The 22,679-nt window shown below is 35.8% G+C and overlaps 1 protein-coding gene across 1 annotated transcript; it reads left to right on the forward strand.

Annotated features, from left to right (window-relative positions):
• Positions 1-1,629: 1,629 nt before the first annotated feature.
• On the forward strand, positions 1,630-12,793 carry LOC131739418 (T-box transcription factor TBX3-like). Its single transcript, XM_059033355.1, has 7 exons — positions 1,630-2,806; positions 4,199-4,466; positions 5,343-5,489; positions 7,498-7,574; positions 8,045-8,181; positions 9,350-10,008; positions 10,927-12,793. The coding sequence occupies exons 1-7, from the start codon at positions 2,409-2,411 to the stop codon at positions 11,374-11,376; spliced, it is 2,136 nt and encodes a 711-aa protein (XP_058889338.1). The 5' UTR covers positions 1,630-2,408; the 3' UTR covers positions 11,377-12,793.
• Positions 12,794-22,679: the final 9,886 nt, after the last annotated feature.

Here is a 22,679-nt window from a genome sequence, read left to right on the forward strand (position 1 = left end):
GCCATTTGTTAAACACTCTCTCTCTCTCTCTCTCTCACACACACACACACATATATTATTTATATATATATATATATATATATATATATATATATATATATATATATATATATATATATATATATATATATATAAAACAAACTGGAGTATTGCATAAAAACCACACGAGAATATTAATTCAACAGTTGAAGGATGTGTAACAGAAACACAAATTGGGTGTGCCATAGAGTTAAATTATTGAAGCAACCATACTGCCATACTGTTAAAGTAGGAAACACATGTTATTTAATTTCGCCCACCCATTACGCACGAAAACTCAACACAGCTTTTTAAATTAGAAATCTATACCAGGTGTTGCTAGAAAGAATGATGATGCTGAAGATGATGATGATGATGGGTGATTATTATTATTATTATTATTATTATAGATTTTAGAGAACGCATCCTTTAGGTTCGCTCTCTCCTTAATTTGGCACAATGATTCAGCCAAAATCACTTTCAGTCCTAAAAGGGGTTGAATATAATCGGTATTAGAGCTCCATTTAGCCCTATAGCACAATATCCAGCACCGCTCCCCCTCCCAAGATCTCAGAACTGATATTTTGGTGAATGGAAAGTGATACTAGACGCTGGTAACTAAATGGACGTCACCGGGCTGGCGCCAAGCGCTCTAAACTTGCGTCAAAAACTAAATGCTTGAAGAGCTAATCACTTTACATATTCCGCTCCTATGTTCATTCATTTATCCTTGATGTGATTGCTTTTCTTTTTCTTTACATCTCCCTTGCTGCCCCATCTCACTCTCCCTGTTTTAAGCCGCTTCAGCGAGTCACAGAAACAAGTGCTTTTCTATACTCAGAGGCTGCAAGGCACCAACAGCAGTCAAACAGGCGCCATGTCCTGATAATTAAATCACCTCGTTAAATTAGGTTCTCCTCTCTCAACCCCCTACCTCCCATTTCTATCTCTCTCTCTCTCTCGCTGTTGCTGCACCGCTGGGGCCACGACCCCAACAAAAGATGGCAATCATTGGACATTTCACGGTTTGTCTTACACGTTACACACAGATCACTCCTCAGAAAGGAGGGAAGAGTAACATAAATGTTATCCCTACAGATATAGCCATTCCGGATTGGAGAATTAGAGGTAAGTGGAGGTGAATTTAGGAGACACACACACATATGAGCAGGAACCGAAGACAGTCTTAGAAATAAAAAACAGAAGGGCTTTAAAAAAAAAAAAAAAAAAAAAAAACATGAAAACGTTTTCTTTTAAAATCTGTAATCCCTGTAAAAAGTAACATATAATGTTATGATTCTTGCACTTCACTTTGTGTTCCTTAATTAATAATTGCACATTTAACTATATAGTCAACTTAATATAAAGAAATACTATACATATCTGTGCAGCTGGGTCTATCTAACATGCAGCTCACAAACAGCAGTATAAATGTATAGAACATGCTTGACACTGGGACTGCATACTCGAAATAAAGAGAAGATGTTGAGCTGCGCACACAGATAGAGGTCTTCTCGGCGATTTCCTGTGGATGCAGCCACCTAGAGGAGGCTGCGCCTCCGTACTGGTTCGACCCTCCCTCCCTAATGATGTTGACATATTCACACTGTATGGAGTAGTAGTGATGCTTCGCTGTAACGTTACAGTTTCCGACACCTTCTTTTTATAACTCAGCTCTGTCCCCTCCACTCGACCTGTCAAAACCACGCCTATGGAGCAACACAATTGGTCCGAAAGCGTCAAATAGCCAATCAACAGGGCTCTGCTCCTTGCAACACACAACACATCCATAGAATCCGGAGTCCAGAGCGCACACAAGCGCAGGGAAAATCTTAGTGTTGAGGTTTCGCCTTCTCTCTCTCCTTTCACTGGAGACTGACTCTCTCTTCTTTATTCGTGTGCAGGGAAAGATACGAATTGTTCTACATAAGCGACGCATCTCAAAAGATCTACTGCTACAAACATTTTGTGCAAGGAGATAAAAAAAGGCATACCCTTTTTTAAGGAAAAAATACCGAACTACATTCCTCTGGCTTCCCTGTACGCACATTCTTGACATATATATTGGCCATGCGACAAGAAGAAAAGTAACCGTATTTGACTTAGAGAAAAACGGGCGCTTTCAATGCACAACGCGGAGAGAGAACGGGATCACATTTCTCATTTTGATTTTCTGATTTTTTTTGAGGGATAAACAAATATAAATAAATAAAAAAAAAGGTTCCTTACCTTGCCAGCTGATAGTCTTACTGGGATAAGTCTTGGGTTTGACACTTGCAAGCCTTAAAACTTTTTTCCTTGGTGAAAGAAAATGTGCTACTAAAGGAGGCATTGATCGAATAAAACCACACACAAAATAAGCAACATCTGGAGCTTCGTTGGTGGAGTGGATGAATTTACCGATGATAGATCCAGTTTTTCCAGGAACGAGTATGGCATATCATCCATTTTTATCTCACCGGGCGCCGGACTTTGCAATGAGTGCTATGTTGGGGCACCAGCATTCCTTTTTCCCGGCCCTTGCGTTGCCCCCGAACGGTGCTGCGGCGCTCTCCCTCCCGGGAGCCCTGGGCAAGCCCATTATGGATCAGCTGGTTGGCGCTGCGGAGACCGGCCTGCACTTCTCTTCTCTGGGTCACCAGGCTGCTGCCGCCCATCTCAGGCCTCTCAAAACCCTGGAGCCAGAAGAAGAGGTTGAAGATGACCCCAAAGTCCACCTGGAATCTAAGGAGCTTTGGGAGCAGTTTCACAAGCGCGGTACTGAAATGGTTATCACAAAATCAGGAAGGTAAGACTCTCCTTTTAACTTCAAAGATCATTGTGAACCCCACACTCCAGATACGACTAAACACTTTTCTTTCCAAGTTTCTGAATTTCTCAACTGAATGCTACTCCATGGCCTATATTTGAATAATAAATACATATTACATAATTCTGGATTTGCGTTAAATGGGTTCCTGAAAATATAAAATACATACCATAATAATAATAATAATAATAATAATAATAATAATAATAATAATAATAATCCTAGGTGCAAACCCAAACTGTAAATTATTTCAATGGCACCTTCCTTAGTCACATTTTAACTTGGACTTCTTTTTTATGGCACCAATTGTTGATTATAAAACTATAAAAGTGGAGTCTACAGCAATCTGAACCGAGGTTAACAAAATCACCTGATTACTTTATCAGGTAACTCTTATCCGTTGGTGTTAATTGTGGTCAAAGTTTGTACGGCCTTTTTTTCAACTGAAACATGATAATGATCAACACAATGAATATGAATATATATATATATATATATGAATATATATATATATATATATATATATATATATATATATATATATATATATATATATATATATATATATAAATTTTCAACTCTCCACCCCGTAGCCGGTCCTGTAATAGTTTGATGTGTGTGCTGTGCTGTGCTGTGTCCATGTTCATCTTTCTCAGGTATTTTAGATTTGTTGGCTTGCCTTCATGTGTTCTCTTTTAAACGAAGGTTTCTTTACGCCACCAGCCTGATACAAGAAATAGCACATTTGTGGTATGCTGTTGCAGCCCAGAGAACACTTGCACAATGCTACAGAATGTTGTTCTAAACCATTAGACTATCATCTATACTGTGGCATTATTCAAATATATAAATCATACATGAATCTCATTTTATAGGTCGTTAAATGTAATCTGTAAAGAATAAGCCAATGTTCCCTCACTGAATTAACGTTTATTATTATTATTATTATTATTATTATTATTATTAATAATAATAATAATAATTTATTTTAATAAATATTCGGGTTTTTTTCTCAGTATATTTTAGGAATTTCCTCATGTTTCGTAGAAATTAAACTGCTCTTTGTTAGTTTTACATTGTATTTACAAATATACAAATGTAATACAACCTTAACTCAGTTACTTAATTATTAAAATGTAAAAAATAAAAAATAGAAATAACATTATAACATATTGTGCAGGACCAACTTAATTAAAGCCTATGTGTAACCTTACCTGAGAAATCTGTTTATTCCATTTAATGTCATGTGGTTTTAGAACTACATAAACTAGAACGCATTTAATTGAATCTACAATGGTACACGATTAAAAACCGAAAATGACTTTAATAAATGTATCTATTTATTTATGCAATTTATCTTCTTTTTTTAAGACGAATGTTCCCTCCGTTTAAAGTGAGGTGCACTGGTTTGGATAAAAAAGCCAAGTATATTTTGTTGATGGATATCGTTGCGGCCGACGACTGCAGGTACAAATTCCACAACTCTCGCTGGATGGTAGCCGGCAAGGCTGATCCTGAAATGCCCAAGCGAATGTACATTCACCCGGACAGCCCGGCCACTGGAGAGCAATGGATGTCCAAGGTTGTCAATTTTCACAAACTTAAACTGACAAACAACATCTCCGATAAGCATGGATTTGTAAGTGCAATTAAAATGTCTATTTATAAAATGTATATATATATATATAAAAAAGAAAAGATATGAGTTTGGATAATTATTATTAAACTTAAAAAATGCATACTATGTAATTTATGTTTAGCAATGAAAATCTGTGATTATATATATATATATATATATATATATATATATATATATATATATATATATATATATATATATATATATATATATTAAGAAGGTAGTTTGGAAAATAACCTTATCCATCACAGTGAACCGCTTGGTATTCATTTGTATGTGTTTATTCATGAATCTATTTTTTTTTTTTTGTCATTTTTGAAAGTTACAAAAGACCCGCAATTCTAACATTGACACGAGCAGCTGTAACAGAGATTTAAATTAAAATAGATTGACCAATTGTGGACATATTAAAAACACGTTAACCAGGCATAAAACACTGCCTGAAAAGTGGGTTAGTTTACAGTAGCTTTGTCAAATAGGCCAGACTATATTGAAACATGATAGACCATCATCACGATCCATAGATCGTCTATATTAAGTGATACGAACACTTCAAATAGAAAGAGAAATATTGTATGTTTTCTAATGAAGACGATATTGATAGGCCCTCGCCATTCAAAATTCCACTATAGAGAATCTGGGTAAATACATGGACTTAAATAATATCTTAACACGCTGTGGTGAAATTGTAGAAAGGGCGTATATGTATGCTTGTATACATATGTAATAGAATAAAACATAATCTTTCATAATGTTTTTGGCGTGCTTCGATGTAATTTAGCTGGTAATTCAGGAGGAGGTTTCTGTGTGTATGGTGTGTGTGCGCGTGCGGGTGTGTGTTTCGTTTTTAAACCCACAATTGTTTCCTGCTTGCAGACGATTCTTAACTCCATGCACAAATACCAGCCCAGGTTTCACGTTGTGAGGGCCAACGATATTTTAAAGCTTCCGTACAGTACTTTTCGGACTTATGTATTCCCAGAAACCGACTTCATCGCCGTGACTGCATACCAGAACGATAAGGTAAGAGGATTATCAGACTGTGTGTGTTTCTTTACTTTAATAGCGGGTGGTTTTAATGCATGTCTTGTTTGTTGCTTGTGCCTCGTATTTGGGAGTCTGCTTGTGTGCAGTGTGGAAGCACAACGACCGTGCCGCTCACACTCACATTAACTTTAATATTATTTAAGGTTCTTTTAAAGGATCCAGTAGATGTGAAAGCTGGGCTAGTAACGAGACATTTTGTGCACTGGCCTTTATTGCTGAACGGATTACCTTATCGTTTTGCCTATTGCATTCCCTGTATTGAAAGAATAATTGCTGTTTTGAGCTAGAGGATTACTCTGAGTCTGCCTTTTTTGAAAGGCAAATGTACAGCCTGTCAGTTCTCATCTAACGCAGGGCATTCATTGCGCAACATCATACCGGTTACAGTAACTGCCCTACAGTCCCATACGTTAGGAATAATGGAAGACAGTACAAATAAATAAATAAATAAATAAATGAAAGGAAAAAAAACGCCCAGATGCAACCATACATTCATCTTCACATGCGCTTCACCTAGTCTATGCAGTTTGTGTTTTCAAATTGATAATGTGATACACACAGTTCATTTTCTCTCTAGACTGAATTGTTATTGGTTATTGTTTATATTTTAATTGTATTAAGGTGATAATTGTAGAAGGTGTGTGTGTGTGTGTGTGTGTGTGCTTATTGGGTCATATTTGATGTATAGTCTTTATCACATAAAAAATCTAAGTCTAAGCGGTTTGCTGTAAATGGTTTTGATATGGGGTTCAACATGACACAGAATTATTACACGTGCTTATTTAAGTATTTTGACATGCACGGAGGCAGGTGCAAATAAATGCATACACACAAATAATAATTAATGCAATCTCTAATGTATTGCTTTAATAAATAAAGCAAGGTTTTGAAGTGTGTGCCGTTGCAGTGCGATGACACAGTTCCTGGGATTACCGTGTAAATTACACAGCCATTTTATATATCTTAAAAGCACTCAGCCCGTGCTCGATGCTCATTTTCATAATCATTTACCATATTCTAATTTAGAGGCCATAATTGGGTCAAGATGTGATTAAAAACGAGAGAAACCCAATGTGTTTACTTAACTGTCTCTAATAGACGATCTGGAGTACATTTTGTTATCCAAATGCGTGCAAGGGTCATGAGTGTTTACTTTTCCAGTAAACTAATATAGCAGCAAAATGTTAGGTCTGTCTGCAAAGCACAGGAAGGAACAGATTGATATGCTTCAACAGTCTGCGAGTGCTCTTTGAACTTAATAGACAAAACATAGGTTAAACATGGGTCATTTATTTAAAGCACACAAAAAAAAAATCCCAAAGACGATCGATTAACCAAATTTGGATATATTAAAAAACATGCTAACCAAATTAATATGAGACTTAAAACACTGCCTCAACAGTGTGTTAGTTTACAGTAGCTTTGCCAAATAGACCAGACTATACAGAAAAACCGTCGATAAATGTTATACCTAGTATAGAGTTATATAATACATATTATACATTACAATACAGTGTATTGTGTTTTAGAATTACATTGCAATTGTTTTAAATAAATTAAGAAATACATCCAAAACACAAACTAGCCCCAAACTTCAGAAACTTCAGATTTTTTGTTGACTTTATTTTGGTAAAAACATATTTAATTTTTTTTTGATTACCACAATGATCTGCAAGTCGATGAAACACATAACCCTATCTGAAAACGTCAAAGCGGCAGCTACAGCGAGCTAAGAAATATGCAGTGGGTATCGGGTCACGTTCTCACTGTATAGGAAGTTTACCACTTTATTTAAGGAAAGCAGTAGTGAGCATCTCACCAACATATTAGTATCATTATACTTCTTAATTGCATTGAAAAATAAAACGACGGCTTCCTAGGAATGCATAAAGAGCAGTTCTCCCAGTTGATACAGCCCATGCATGCAATACACACAAATCTACAAATCTTTACAATTATGTTATTTTGCTCCATTTTTCCCCAGATAACTCAATTAAAAATTGACCACAATCCCTTTGCCAAGGGTTTTCGTGACACGGGCAACGGCAGAAGGGAGAAGAGGTAAGCTTGAGCAATAAATATATGACACATCACATAGTAAACCATATTCCTGTTATAACATGTGAACTGTTTGCATGTACACAGAACGCTTTGTGCGTTGAAACGTGATACTGAGAATTTATATGACTGCAGTTACCCCAGTTATTATACATGAGACTGATAAAAAAACAAATACATTTTAAAAAATCAACCCAACTAAACGTGGAACTCAATAAGTAATATTATAATCGAGTCTTGAAGCTATAAGTAAATAAGTTCTATTTTTTTGTGCATTTAGTTTTTAAAATCCATCTTGAAGAGTAGAACAATAGAGTCTCTCGCTGTTCCGTAGACTTATAATTGTCTGTTTTAATTATTTATATATATATATATATATATATATATATATATATATATATATATATATATATATATATATATATATATATATATATAATCTACATTTGAACAAATGTTATTTGACTAAACAGGAAACAGTTGGCCTTGCAGTCCATGAGATCCTATGAGGAGCACCAGAAAAAAGACAACGTGACATCGGACGAGTCCTCCAGTGAGCAAGCGACCTTCAAATGCTTTGGTCAGGCCTTGTCCCCGGCTGTGTCGAAAGGTTAGCTACTGTCTACCGCTATGCATACAGGCTGAGTTTATTTACAATGTGAATATAAAGTCTGTGGAAGCTTTGTAATTCTTAAAGGGAATAAAAGAAAAGGGCTGTGTAGATCTTTATCATGTATCCCTGAAATCGGCTGAGGGATGCGTCTTTATTTCCACTTGTCCGTATGTGATACTCTTGGCAAAGTCAACGAATTAGCTTGAGATAACGCACAGCAAGACTGAAAGGGAAACGAGCATCTCTGCGTGTTCAAATAACTTTGTATTTTAACCACCAAATGTCTTGTTAGCAACAACCTTCCTGAAATCATTATTTTTTAAAATACATTTTAGACAGATACCTACCCAAATATCTTAATAAGATATTTTATGGTTCTTTGTAATCCCAATTCCCTCACTTGCAATAGGCTTTGCGGGATATGCATAATACGCTCCATGTTTTATGTACAGTATACTACTACTACTACTACTACTACTACTACTACTACTACTACTACTACTACTAATAATAATAATAATAATAATAATAATAATAATAATAATAATATGTTTTATCTGCATCATATAAATGTTTTATTATTTTCGTCTGGTCTAATGTGCATACACATAGCTATTACATTGTATTTACTGTTCTATTTTATGTGGCATTCTGTCGAATAAAACAACACAATGCAACAGTAATTATGCAACATATTTTTAGGACCTTGTTTATATGTTTTGTAGATTGTGGTTACACTTGTGTTGTTGTGCACCTAAAGACTATTATCAAATATTATAAACAAACAAACAAACAAACACTATGATGTGTTTTAAATCTGTTACATCTGATTTAATTCTTAAACATTTTTCAGTGCAGACTTTTTCTGATATACTTGTTTCAGGCATGTAATTTCTCCTTCATATGTAACTTATTGAACTCGTGGGTTCCATGCTGATGTTTCTACTAACAGTAATTAAGTCCAGCTGTATATAGGCAGGGCTAGATTTTTTAAAGCATTTAATCTAATCTTCAATTAAACATTCTAAAGGATCAAATCCCTTGTTAACCCAGAAAGAACAACTTAGAGTATTATACTTTATATTGGATCATTGGTTTCTTGGTTCTGATTTGATGAGATCCTACGCGTTACTTGAACATGCCCCTCAAACTTTTTTCCTGGCAGACCTCTGTCCCAGTGATTTAGACAGCGACAACGAAAGCAAAGATGGGCACCAACCGGAGCGAAATGACTCCAGTAAGATCTCCACTACAACTAATGAGGACTCGAGGGATGAGAAAGAGAGCCCGTCCAAAAAACACTTATTTACCGCTAATGACCCTGTGAGCAGGGGTAGAGAGGAGCCCCTGAGGACTGAACGGAGCCCCGCTGACTCCAGACAGAGCCCCGCCACCATCACCTCGAGCACGACAGGGATGCCGGGCAGGAAGGACATTAAAAGCCCTATCCTTGACCCTCCTAAAGTGGACGAGTGTAGGCCACCGAACAAGGAAACGTATGTGCCCTTGACAGTTCAAACAGACAGCAGCGCTCACTTGAGCCAGGGACACATGCATCATTTTGGATTTCCACCTGGTTTGGCTGGACAACAGTTTTTTAACCCTCTGAGTGCTACGCACCCATTTCTCTTGCACCCAAGTCAGTTTAACATGGGCGGCGCATTTTCTAACATGGCTGCTGCGGGCATGGGCCCCTTGTTGGCAGCTGTTTCGTCAGCGGGTGTTAGCACGATGGAGACCGCTAGCATCGCCTCCTCAGCCCAAGGACTGACTGCCACCTCTTCACTCCCCTTCCACTTACAGCAGCACGTACTGGCTTCACAGGTAAGACACGCTAAAGAAGTGGTACTACGTATTATTATTAATGTCCAAATTGTGGTTGGTTCTCTGAGATTATCTTAGCCTTAAGAAGACTTCCTATGTAAAACCAGAAAATACATACAGTACATTGACTCAAGTAAATTAAACTACAATTTTTTTTTTTTAAATTCCAGTTCAGAAGCAACAAACTATCCTTATAATACACAACTGCAGATGTCCAAATGTCTGGTATAAATACCGTTTAATTTCAAGCTGTTTTATTGTTATTAGTATGCAATACATTTTGGTCGAGAATAAGGACAATCTGATATTCCTAAACTAATATAGGCAGTATAAATTATAATATAATCTCCAGACCGCACCAGCTTCATTGTCAATACTATATACAAAAGTAGATATCACTTTATATATCACAGCACGATATAGGGAGGGGACTGGCTGGGTAACATACCTGTTGAAAAAATCTAATACTGTCAACACCCCAAAAAGACGGCAGGACTCGTGCAGCTCTGCGCTGTCGAGCAGCTTCCAACTCCACATTGCTTATTAAGTTACAGGCGATTCCCCTATGGGCCTCTCAGAATGATATGCAATCGAGAAAAATGTTCACGCTGGTTTTGATTGTACAGCTCTTGTCAAAAGTCTTGCATCACTCTGTAGAATTAACTAATTTTGCTTCATAAAGTCGAAAGGAACCTGAATGATTACGTTAACATAGCCTATTGAAATAACATAACGCTTGTAGTTCTCTATATTCTTAACGAAAAACTGACAAACGTTCAAAAATATATATTATGTCTCAATCATGTAATTCTAGATGATTCAAAACTTTTGGCTGTTGTTGTTGAACTAGGAAGTTGGTGAATACAAAGTTGCTTGTTATCTATGTGAACTAGTTTAACGAGCCTCCTTTATTTGCAGGGTCTGGCAATGTCACCATTCGGGAGCCTTTTCCCTTATCCGTACACCTACATGGCAGCAGCTGCAGCTGCCTCGGCCTCTTCAGCAGCGTCGTCCTCTGTGCATCGCCACCCTTTTCTGAACGCAGTGCGCCCCCGTCTCCGGTACAGCCCTTACTCCATCCCCATGGGTCTACCGGACAACAGCACCCTCCTTACCACGGCACTACACACTATGGCCAACAGCGCAGGAGAGCCCAAACCGAGCAACATGGCAACCAGCCCGGTCTCTGCAGCTATGGACTCGGCCTCCGAGGTCAAGAGCAGGTCCTCCACTATATCTTTAGGATCGGTCTCCCTTTCTCCAAAAATGTGCTCAGAAAAGGAATCGACCAACGAACTGCAAAATATCCAACGCTTGGTCAGCGGACTTGACTCTAAACAGGACAGATCAAGAAGTGGGTCTCCGTAGGGAAGGGGGAAAAAAGAATCACTGAAAGATAACTAACTAATTAAAAGGAGTTCCGTCTCCAGCTAAGGCGGGTTTGGTTTTTGCAGATCTATCAAACCAATCTTTTCAATGCACTTTGTTTAAAATAAATAAGTACATAAATAAATAAATACTAAAAATAAATAAAGAAAATAAATCTCTCCGGCTACTTTGAACATCTACGTATTTCATTGATTTCTGTATTTTGAATACCACAACAGTATTGGAGAGGCTGGAGAGATTGTACGAATAACAAAAATAGAACGTTGCTGCTACGCCATCTCCTCCAGTGTTTCTTTGACTTACAAGTTATATTTTTCAGGTTCTGGCTAAGAAATAAAAAAAAAATAATAGAAAAAAGAGAGACAGTTTGTAAAGCTATCCCTGGTTAAGCGTGTAGTAAGGTATACTATATATATATATATATATATATATATATATATATATATATATATATATATATATAGTGTATACCTTAACATATAATAGTGTGATGATGTCTGAAAAAAGTAAAGACTTTGCATGTCCTTATGTCAAGGTTTCCTTTTGATTTCTCTTTTGATTATTTTAAGCACCAAGATTAAGAGTAGCAGCAATACTTACACTGCAGAAAGAAAAGATTAAAGAATAGATAACCTAGCCCCTTATTGAAAAATTACATATTCAAAAATGGAAATACGTTTTTCGGGAGAAGCCTTTGAACTTGAACAGCGTTAACTTGTATTCAGTTTTTTTTTCCTAACACAAACTGTCCATAATTAAAAACAATTCTGTGTCAATTTTTTTTTTTTTGTATTTTTTAACAATAATAAAATAATTATTAAAAAATTAAAATAAAAGGAACCTTGGACTATAAGCAAGAAAATATTTATGTAATTATTTGACATTGCGTGTAAATATATCAAATTAGAGTACTTGAGATTTTATGTTTAATTTATTGATGTTGTAAATATATGTGTAAATGAAGGTCGTTTATTCGTTTAAGTTGTCTACATTTCAAACTTTAAAACGATTTCATAATGGGAAATATGTGTTCTCAAATACGGTGTGAGCACCAACCGCCCTTACGCAGTGTGTAGTTCTAATAATTGCAAAGGAAATGACGTGCCATTGTAGCTTTGTATCAGTGTTAAAAGTTCTACTGTCTGTTCCAAATAATACAGAGACAAGCTCGCCCGTGGCTTGAAAATACGATGAAGATTGCTTTCCTTTTTACTCTTTTCTCCTATTTTTTGTGTGTCAAATGCTGAATGGATTTTTCATTTAATGCAGCTTGAAAGTAAAAGTGCCGAAAGTTATTAAAATATGAAGATTTACTTTGTGTTTAAAAAAGTGTTCATGGCTTCTTGTATGGATTTTTTTATGTTTCTTGAAAGTTTCAATAAAATATTGAAATGCACTGTGATTTTCATTAAACTTATTTATTTATTTATTTTTAAGAAACAATAATAATAATAAAAAAAATGTTTGAAAAAAAAAAAGCCAGTTATTGATGCTTATAAAAAGGCTTGGATAAATTAAACGCCGTGATTGGCTGAACACGACCGTGCAGTTAGAATTGTCTACGCAGTCAACATCTTAAAAATAATAATAATAAAAAAATAATAACAGTAACTCAAATTTAATTATAAAGAAGGATTGACACTGGACAGTGTGCATATTTTCCAAAGCAAGAACCAAAAAAAGGATAATAGTAATCCACGTTTAATTTTAAATTAGGGTTTACAACCATTCGTTTGCCACCAATAACAAGATAATCAACCTAATATCCCTAAACCAATAAATAAATAAATAGTACTTGACTCGTTTGCGGTACACAATATTCAACGTTTAGCCAAAACCATCAGAATATATATATATATATATATATATATATATATATATATATATATATATATATATATATATATATATATATATATATATATATATATATATATATATACTCAAATTGATAGCAATGTCTGAAACAGTGTCTCGGGCGCTCAGTATCTGTGAACGCCAGCGTGTGTTTGCGTGTGTGCAATATATAAAAATATATATTGGTCGCTGGCTGCACGTGAGGAATAAGAAATAATGTAGAATAACGTGCTTATCTCGTGCATTCTGCCTTGAGACAAGCTTTTATCGGCAGCATATCTTTATTTGTATATAGTAACGTTAATAAGTAACTATTGTGGCGATTGTGGATGGGGGAACACAGCTTGCAATCTATGTGGATTACTCTTCTTATTACTCACCTGGCGCCTCTGCTGATCTCTTCACTGATTTTATTGCATGAGGCGGCTGCATGGCTGCTCTCTGATTAAACTGTTCGCTTGTGCCACCTGCTGGTCACATGCAGAAGTCCCTGCCATTCTGTGCCCTGAAAGACTGGCTGCGTCTCTCTCCTGGAAAATGACATCGGTCATTTTTCCTGACTTAAAAAAGTCTGTATGGTAGGGGCGATACTATTTCTACTATGTTATATTGCAGTCAAACCGATAATATGTTTGCATGTAGTCAGGGTGAAAAATACATACACATTTAACACGTATTAAGTGCTTAGATGTTATGATATGGCCTACGTGTATGTGTAATAATAATAATAATAATAATAATAATAATAATAATAATAATAATAATAATAATTAGATAACATTTACCGTAGTGAATATGAAATATAATATACAGAGCCAAACATTGCGTGTTATTAGTCATTACCACATGTCCCACGGGTCAAAATGAATACATGTTAATGCAAATGCCGTTCAAAATAATAATGTATCTTCATATGTATCTACATATTCAGCCCATATACTCTTTTAACTATATGCGCAGAACAGAATTGCCTAAACTCTGTAAAAACAAAAATGTTTATGAACATAAATCATATGCAACATTTTAATTTTTATAAGGGCATTATTATTATTTATTTCTTGGCAGACGCCTTTATCCAGGGGGACTTACAATTGTTACAAGATATCACATTATTTTTTACATACAATTACCAATTTATACAGTTGGGTTTTTTACTGGAGCAATCTGGGTAAAGTACCTTGCTCAAGGGTACAGCAGCAGTGTCCCCCACCTGGGATTGAACCCACGAACCTCCGGTCAAGAGTCCAGAGCCCTAACCACTTCCCCACACTGCTGCCACACCACTTTATCAGCACGTTTAAAATGTGTTGCATAATATTTATGATCAAACATTTGCTTTAGTGAAAGTGAAAGTGTTTATATTTGCCAGCACTATAAATATACGAAGAATTAAAAGGTACCTCACCTTGCCTGTCTATATTAATCCTTTAGCAACAAATTAGTTTTTAATTGAAATAAAAAGCAGAACACAAGCTATATTTGTGTAATTTGATACAAGATTTAGGCTTGACTTTTGCGGTTAACAAAATTAGATTAGGTTACCTTAAAATATAGTTAAAGAGACAATTAAAATATAGGTGCCAGTTAAAAATGCTCTACAAAAATTTACAAAGTAGCCCTCAAATGAGGACAACGGCACTTAATGGGTTAAAAGCAATAACCTTAGGGACGGTCTTGCTATATTTATTGTTTGAAAATATGTCGCCTTATCAGATGTCCAGTGGCTTTCTTTACCCATGTAGGATATTTAACTAAACTATTTAAGTGGTCAAAACTCAAACTGTGTTTCACAGATCTATAATGTATATGTATAATTGTTCGGATGACACATTATCCCTGTCCACATGCCATATATTTCTGATGTGATGTTTCTTTTGTTTCTTACAGGTCTTTGAGAGGCTCTGACAAACATTAACCAGGCCCACTTTTCCGTTTCTGAGATACATCAGCACTAAAAGCAGTACCACATTCTGAATATTTACACCAACTCGTCAAATAGCGCGGGTCCGATTATTCCAAAGAGCCAAAATGGTAGTAAAGCCATGAGATGGAAAATTATGTGGGGTTGGGTTTTAGACCCCTTAGGCACAGTGGAATCTGTGTAGCAGACATTTATAAGCAGTGGCTTTTTAATGAAATAAGTACTTTGAGACCATTGCCATGGCAGGTTTTGGGAACACTATGTCAGCGGTTTTAACACTGCTCTGGAAACCCGTACAATTAACAGTTATGTGAAGAATTACTGGCGCTTTTTTAAAGGAATGCCTTGTGAAGTTTTACTCCTTCTAAACTAAAAAAAAATCTGACAGGGCTACACTGTTATTTTTTTATTTTATATTAAGAGAGTATTTGGAGTAAATTCTAGAAATATCTTTATTTATTGTGTTATTTATATACGTATTTATTTATTTACAATTACATTTATTTATATATGCCTATAAGCGTTAAATTACTTCATATTAAAAAACAAACAAAAAAAGGCCGCGATATAATGTATACATTTTAGAAGCCTTCTAAACTTGTCATAATCTTCAATAAGATGCGGCAAAGAAAATGCCACTTAACTTAGAAAGACGTCGACTTCACTCGAGTGTAAAAACAGACTGATTCCAATGGTCGTCGAAAAAAGAAAACAGCAGACATTTCCTGTGTTCTTAAATATGAAAAGGGCAATTTGCCTTCGGATATCGCAGGCTCTCATCTGCGCTGTGGAGTTATGAGATGAGGACTCGCGCTGTGGTAGAGGCTCAATTTGACATTGGCAGCATTTATACTGTATAATATACGAGACGCGCCCTTTAATGCTTGTCTGACTGTTTGTCGCACAGAGCAGGTATCTCGTCTTGCCCACATGTAGAGAGACGTCACTGCTCAAGTCCTGAGGACTGCGCCTATACGAGAATGTCATGTTTTCAGTTTTTATGTTTTGCTGTCGAAGCAGATACTATATATTTCAGCTGAGGGCAAAATTATCAGATGAATACCTTTGATTGCGCCCTTTTAACCGTTTGGAAAGAACAGCCTTTAAGCTAAAACGTCAACAGTTTGTTAAAAGGAAAATCGAGTTTTGAAAATACTTGCAAACTGCAAAGACGCTATGAACGCCCTCGGGGAAATTTCTCTTTTTTTGCTGGATGACAAGAAAAGGGAGTGACTGGAAATGTTTACATTTCACAATGCACGTTATTAAAAGATTTCTTGCTGATTGTTTTTGATTAGATTGTTAAATCTTTGTACATAGTTACCAAAAAGTCTATAATAATAATTATGCTCTATTTTAGACAAACCAGTATAAGGTCGCTGTAAGTAGTCACGCAACACTGTAACTTTAAAATATGTTGCATAAGAATTATGTTTAATTATATCTAGCTATCACATTTATATTCATAGAATGAACACGTACTAAAAAATAATAAAAAAAAAGATTCTGTTTAAGGCTACACAAACAGGTCTAATAAGGATGACCACACTTCTTTCAGATTTAAAGATACATCTAATATACAGACTGTAAACACATTTTGTATTTACAAACTTTACACTTTAATATTTATTTATTTATTTTTTAAGGCCTATTATTACTTTGGGTAACGCTATTTTGTGCATATAAAGTATAATTTAAAACAAATAAAATACACACTGAAATTATTGCATGTGTCTGCTGTTAATTCCTTCCTCTTGTAAAATCTGATGACATATTTTTATTTTGTGAGGAGTACTAAAACATGTTGGTTTTTTTTTTTTAAAAAAGAACTGCAACTTTTTATTATTATAATTATTTTGACCTGCATAAAATGAAGTTGAAAGGTTGGTCATAATAACGGGCGAAACGACCTGAAATGGAGGCCAAACGTTAACACGTTCCTCTGAAGTAACCGACACTAATACTTTGGGAGATTTATTTATTTATTTATTTATTTATTTATTTTGCTTATATTTATACTTTATGGATTCATGAATAAATGATATGGTTCACTGTCAAAATAATAAGTAGATTAATCAACAGTCATTTTCATAGACAACACTGAGATAAATTTTGTAGCTTCAATAAAATAACATCAATATTATTATTATTATTATTATTATTAGTAGTAGTAGTAGTAGTAGTAGTAGTAGTAGTAGTAGTAGTAGTAGTAGTAGTAGTAGTTTATGTCAACCATAAAAGGAGTTGTTTCAGTTTCAGTTTCTATACTTGGAGTAAGCATTTTCAAATTTCAAGAACACAGCTAATTCCTGATACCTGAGAATATTTAAAACTTCACATTTCTTTAGCAATAGCCAGAAAAAACAAGATAGACAAAGTAATAGCTTGTATCTGCATACTTGTCAGTAGCGTTGCATTGCACATGTGTAATACTGGTCTACACTAATATATGTACTGGGGTTAGCACAGTGCACATTAAATGTCTGCGGGGTCTTTTCTATTGAATGTGCCTGACCCTTGTTTTGCAATGCTCACTATAGTGTCCGTTTTTATGACTGACCTCTGATTCTCACTGCGCAGTTATTGCCTGATAGAAAGAGAAAGCGTTGACATCACGAGCCATACAGACTGCGCCATACAGACTGGTATGTGACCACCACCTAGCGGAAACTGTGCGCACATTCAGTGAGTTTCGCGTGACAAAGGAGAGGGGGGGGGGGGGGGGGGAGAGGGGGGGTCACAGATGGTGACTTAATGCAGCCTGGCTGTTAATTGCGCTTTTCTCTGATTTCGCTGTAGGTCAATTGACGACGGCTACCTTGGAAAAACATATTCAATAAGGAGAGTAGTTGACTTTCCATTTGCTTAATGTTTCCTATAGGATTGACCATATATATTATTATTATTATTATTATTATTATTATTATTATTATTATTATTATTATTATTATTATTATTATTATTTGCAGTATTAATATTATTGATAGTAGTCGTATTAGTATATATTTTAGATGCCCCAAAAAACTAACAAAAAAGATTAATGAAGGGAAAATGAACGCTGCACCATGGAGCACACGGTCATTCACCAGGAGTGTATGAGATTTGTAATCCTTGAAGCAAAGTGTTAAACATCATGTCTTTGAATTTGTTAATATAGCCCTAGTAATAACTTGCAGACATTTAGTTGGAGTTTGTCCTGGGGGTTGCATTGGTTTAGTATAAACAATTATAATCCTTAACTTGTTTCTAATATTTCTGCCTCAGTGCAATGTAGCATAAGGTAAAGTTAATCGATTACTATTGCGAGTTTGCATACAGGTTTTCGTGGATGGCAGTGCCACCTAGTGGACGATGACGACATACCCGTGCAGAGACTTGATGGATGAGAAGTTGATTCGAGTAGCGGAAACAAGGGGGCTGTCCAATTTAATCCCACATCTATAGACTAGACGCACACTGCGTCAAAGGAAGGTTTAGGAGGGTTTCTTTCAGATGTTCCATGCTGTGGAGGTCAAACTGCTGTCAGTTATTGGTAGAGCCATTTGAACATGGGGGCTTTTCTCACAATTGTTACTGTACATATGGGTGTGGGTAATATGTTGATCGTTTGAAAAAATATTTTTATTTAAATACAAATACATTTACGTTTGTAACACTCTCCCAAACATTGTTTAACACAAACAATTAACTACTAAAGGTCAAAGGTCAAGGTTAATGTTAAGCCCTGTAAAAATAATAATAATAATAATAATAATAATAATAATAATAATAATAATAATAATAATAATAATAATACAAGTACTTTATATCATTGTTTTATTAACAGTTCATCAAAACCTGGCAACATAAGGATTAAAAACGCAAAAGTGTTGACATTTGTTACATATATCTTGGTATTGGATTGATTACAATCGTGTCCATATACGAACAATTATTATTATTATTATTATTATTATTATTATTATTATTATTATTATTATTATTATTATTATTATTATTATTATACCGTTAATATACCTGGCAGTGCCACTGCATGCTATAGTTTCTTTCAGAACATCTCAATAGCTACACGTAAAGCTTTTAATTTTGTGCTTATATTTAAAGTGCTATGATTGTGGTGGGAATCTGTACGGGCGTGGAATGTACGTGTATAAACCGGGGTGTGTTAATAACCGACTGATGTAATCAACAGCAATGCCCCCGACTCCCGTTATATTCGACCCATTTCAATGTGGTGATGATAAACGGGTGGTGACATTAACGGGAGTATTGTTAAGAGATTTTGACTGCAATATGTTTGTTGCCAGACAGTACATACTAACATCAGCATCGCTGTTGGTTTCATTCACGTCCATGCGATGCATTGCAAGCATTCAGCATAGTCCCATAGTACTGGTGTTAATAACCCGTCCACTGCTCCTGCTGTGCGACCCGAGTTCAAATCAGACTATCAGAGCACGAGAGTCCATCAGCATTCAAATCAGCTATCACGCTTATACTCATTACAATAGCCATATAGCTACAGGATTCCAAACAGTAGTCCATTAAAACACATGCAATTAGGCTGCAGCAAATCAATGACAACGGTAAAAAAAAAATGGTCAAAAACTTGGTACTTGGCACAAGATCGCAGTAAATGGACGGGACACCAGTCCCTTTTAAGTGTAGGAGGGAACTGTAGCAAACTAAAGCCCTCGTCTTCCCGATCTTGGCACAAGGAAGGTATTTTAGTACGTGCTTGGACATATTGTAAAAAGAAACTACTCAATATGATATCACACGGCTACGAACTGTGTTAAAAGAAATGCAAGAAAGATATTTAGACATGATGTATTGCCTATAATGCAGCACTTTGTTGAAGTACCCTGCTCTGTAAAACCACCGTCTTTAGCGTACCCCCCATTCCAGCAGTTTGACAAAGTGATATAGAGAAGCATTCAAGATAATGCATTATTGACAGATGACCTATTCAATATTTTGATAACGAGGCCATTGATTAGTATTTTTCTTGTTTGTTTTTTGAGAACTTATTGTGTACCAGTATGCATGCAAGTCTTTAGGTTGTGTACGTTTGCAAGAAAACCATGCAGGTCCATAGACGCACATATTTTACAGAAGTGTGTGTGTGTGTGTGTATATATATATATATATATATATATATATATATATATACAAATATTATGGTAAATATTTGTATATGTGTATTTGTAAAATAATTAAAACCGTTAATGCGCAATAATAGTGTCATTAACTTAGCTATAAAACTGCATAAATAAATAAATAAATAAATAAATAAATAAATAAATAAATAAATGTTGCAAATTACTGATAAATCAAATAGATACCGTAACATATATTTCAAGTGTGTGTCTGCTCGATGTTTTTCGGTTAGTAATAACGTTTACTTAACTTTATGGAGGTGAATGCGGTGTTTTTTTCTTTCCTCGTTTTTTTTTTTTAATAAAATATTATTCAAAGTTAGGGTACAGGTAACAATCTGGATCATTCAACTTTACAGCTTGTACCGCCTACATTTGTTACAAACTACTGAAATGTGAAATCTGATTTAGACATGCTACCATCATCAGAAACTACATGTCTTAGAATGATATATTATTAAACTATCTAAGACACCCACGAAATACACCTGCTACCAAAATAACCATTTACATTGTATACGTATTACTGACATTAAAACATAGGCTATCGATGTATATTTAAGGCTTAAACGCTGTGACACTGACCTGCTGCGTCGTCAGCAAACCTTTAACCGCTGAACAGGATTTCTTTAAATCAATAATCTCCTTAGTTTAGCTTGGTGATATTTGGCTACTTTTTAAATTACTAAAATAGTTTTCACAAATGATTGGCAACTGTTATATTATTAATCAATTCTGGTAAATTCACATAATGATGTGGAAAAAAAAAACTAACGCCCGAGGTTGGACAAGCCAAATGCAGGAGCCGAACATAAACTGTTTTTTACTGCTCAGAGCGTCGCGACTCTGAATCCCCTAACCCCCACTGGACACAATACAATATTGACTTAAGCATCCTTTATTGCAGCGCTGTGATTCTGTCGATTTAGTTGGGATCATCATTGTGTCATTGTTGGCGAAGGACCCACCTATCAGCAATGTGCCGACGAGTTCATTGCGCAGAGTGGGCAGGCTCTTGTCCTTTCACTGGTTGCCTGACGGCTGATGACCAGTCACCGTGACCCCTTCTACACCTTCAGACAACGGAAAGTCAACAGAGGGATGATAAGCGGTCATCAGCGAGCAAACACCAACTAGACAGCGTTTTATTAGCCAGAAGCTACCCTTCTTTTTACCGAAATGTACAGACAACAGAGAACAGAGAGCAGTTTATACAACAGAAATGATCTGAGACCGGGTACCACTTCACAATAGACAGTTCCTGTTTCATTCCTGGCTTGTATGCGTTTTATTTATTTTTATTTTTGTTATATAGGCGTGTGGCGGTCAGTCTCAACCCGACCAGGCAGGGGGAAGTTTGAACTATGCGAGTGAAGCAGAATGTCTGTGAGAGAAGCTGTGGAACTCGCAGGATTGCAGTGACTGTGGACAGGCATAACACAATGAAATAAACACCACTACAGAAATACATTATTTGAAACATTTTAGTATTGTTGGTGTACAACGAGTTCCCCTGAGCTATGCAGAGTGATATGCTTTCCGTAGCCCACGTGACCTATGCAGTACTGTACAGAATACTGTAGAGCAGGGGTGTCAAACATACGGCCCGCGGGAATATCATTTTTGTATTCAAATAGGATACCAGACCTGTCGACTCTCCCGTTTTTTTGGATATATTATTATTATTATTATTTATTTCTTAGCTGACGCCCTTATCCAGGGCGACTTACAATTGTTACAAGATATCGCATTATTTTTACATACAATTACCCAGTTATACAGTTGGGTTTTTATTGAAGCAATCTAGGTAAAGTACCTTGCTCAAGGGTACAGCAGCAGTGTCTCCATCGGGGATTGAACCTTCGACCCTCCGATCAAGAGTCCAGAGCCCTAACCACTACTCCACACTGCTATATATATATTGTGTGCGTGCTTGAAATGGGGCGGTACTCACCACTTCTCAATTTAAAACATTTGCGTAGCACTGGCGCTTATCACTATCTGCTGTTTTCTTTTCCAAACTGTCAGCTGCATTTATGTGACTTTCTAGTGCAAAAATGCAGTGTTGTCAGACCTCGAATAATGCAAAGAAAATAAGTTCATATTCATTTTTAAACAACACAATACTAATATTTTAACTTAAGAAGAGTTCAGAAATCAATATTTGGTGGAATAACCCTGATTTACAAGCACAGCTTTCATGCGTCTTGGCATGCTCTCCACCAGTCTTTCACATTGATGTTGGGTGACTTTATGCCACTCCTGGCGCAAAAATTCAAGCAGCTCGGCTTTGTTTGATGGCTTGTGACCATCCATCTTCCTCTTGATCACATTCCAGAGGTTTT

Source organism: Acipenser ruthenus, chromosome 11 (genome assembly GCF_902713425.1).
Source record: "Acipenser ruthenus chromosome 11, fAciRut3.2 maternal haplotype, whole genome shotgun sequence".
NCBI classification, from domain to species: Eukaryota; Metazoa; Chordata; class Actinopteri; order Acipenseriformes; family Acipenseridae; genus Acipenser; species Acipenser ruthenus.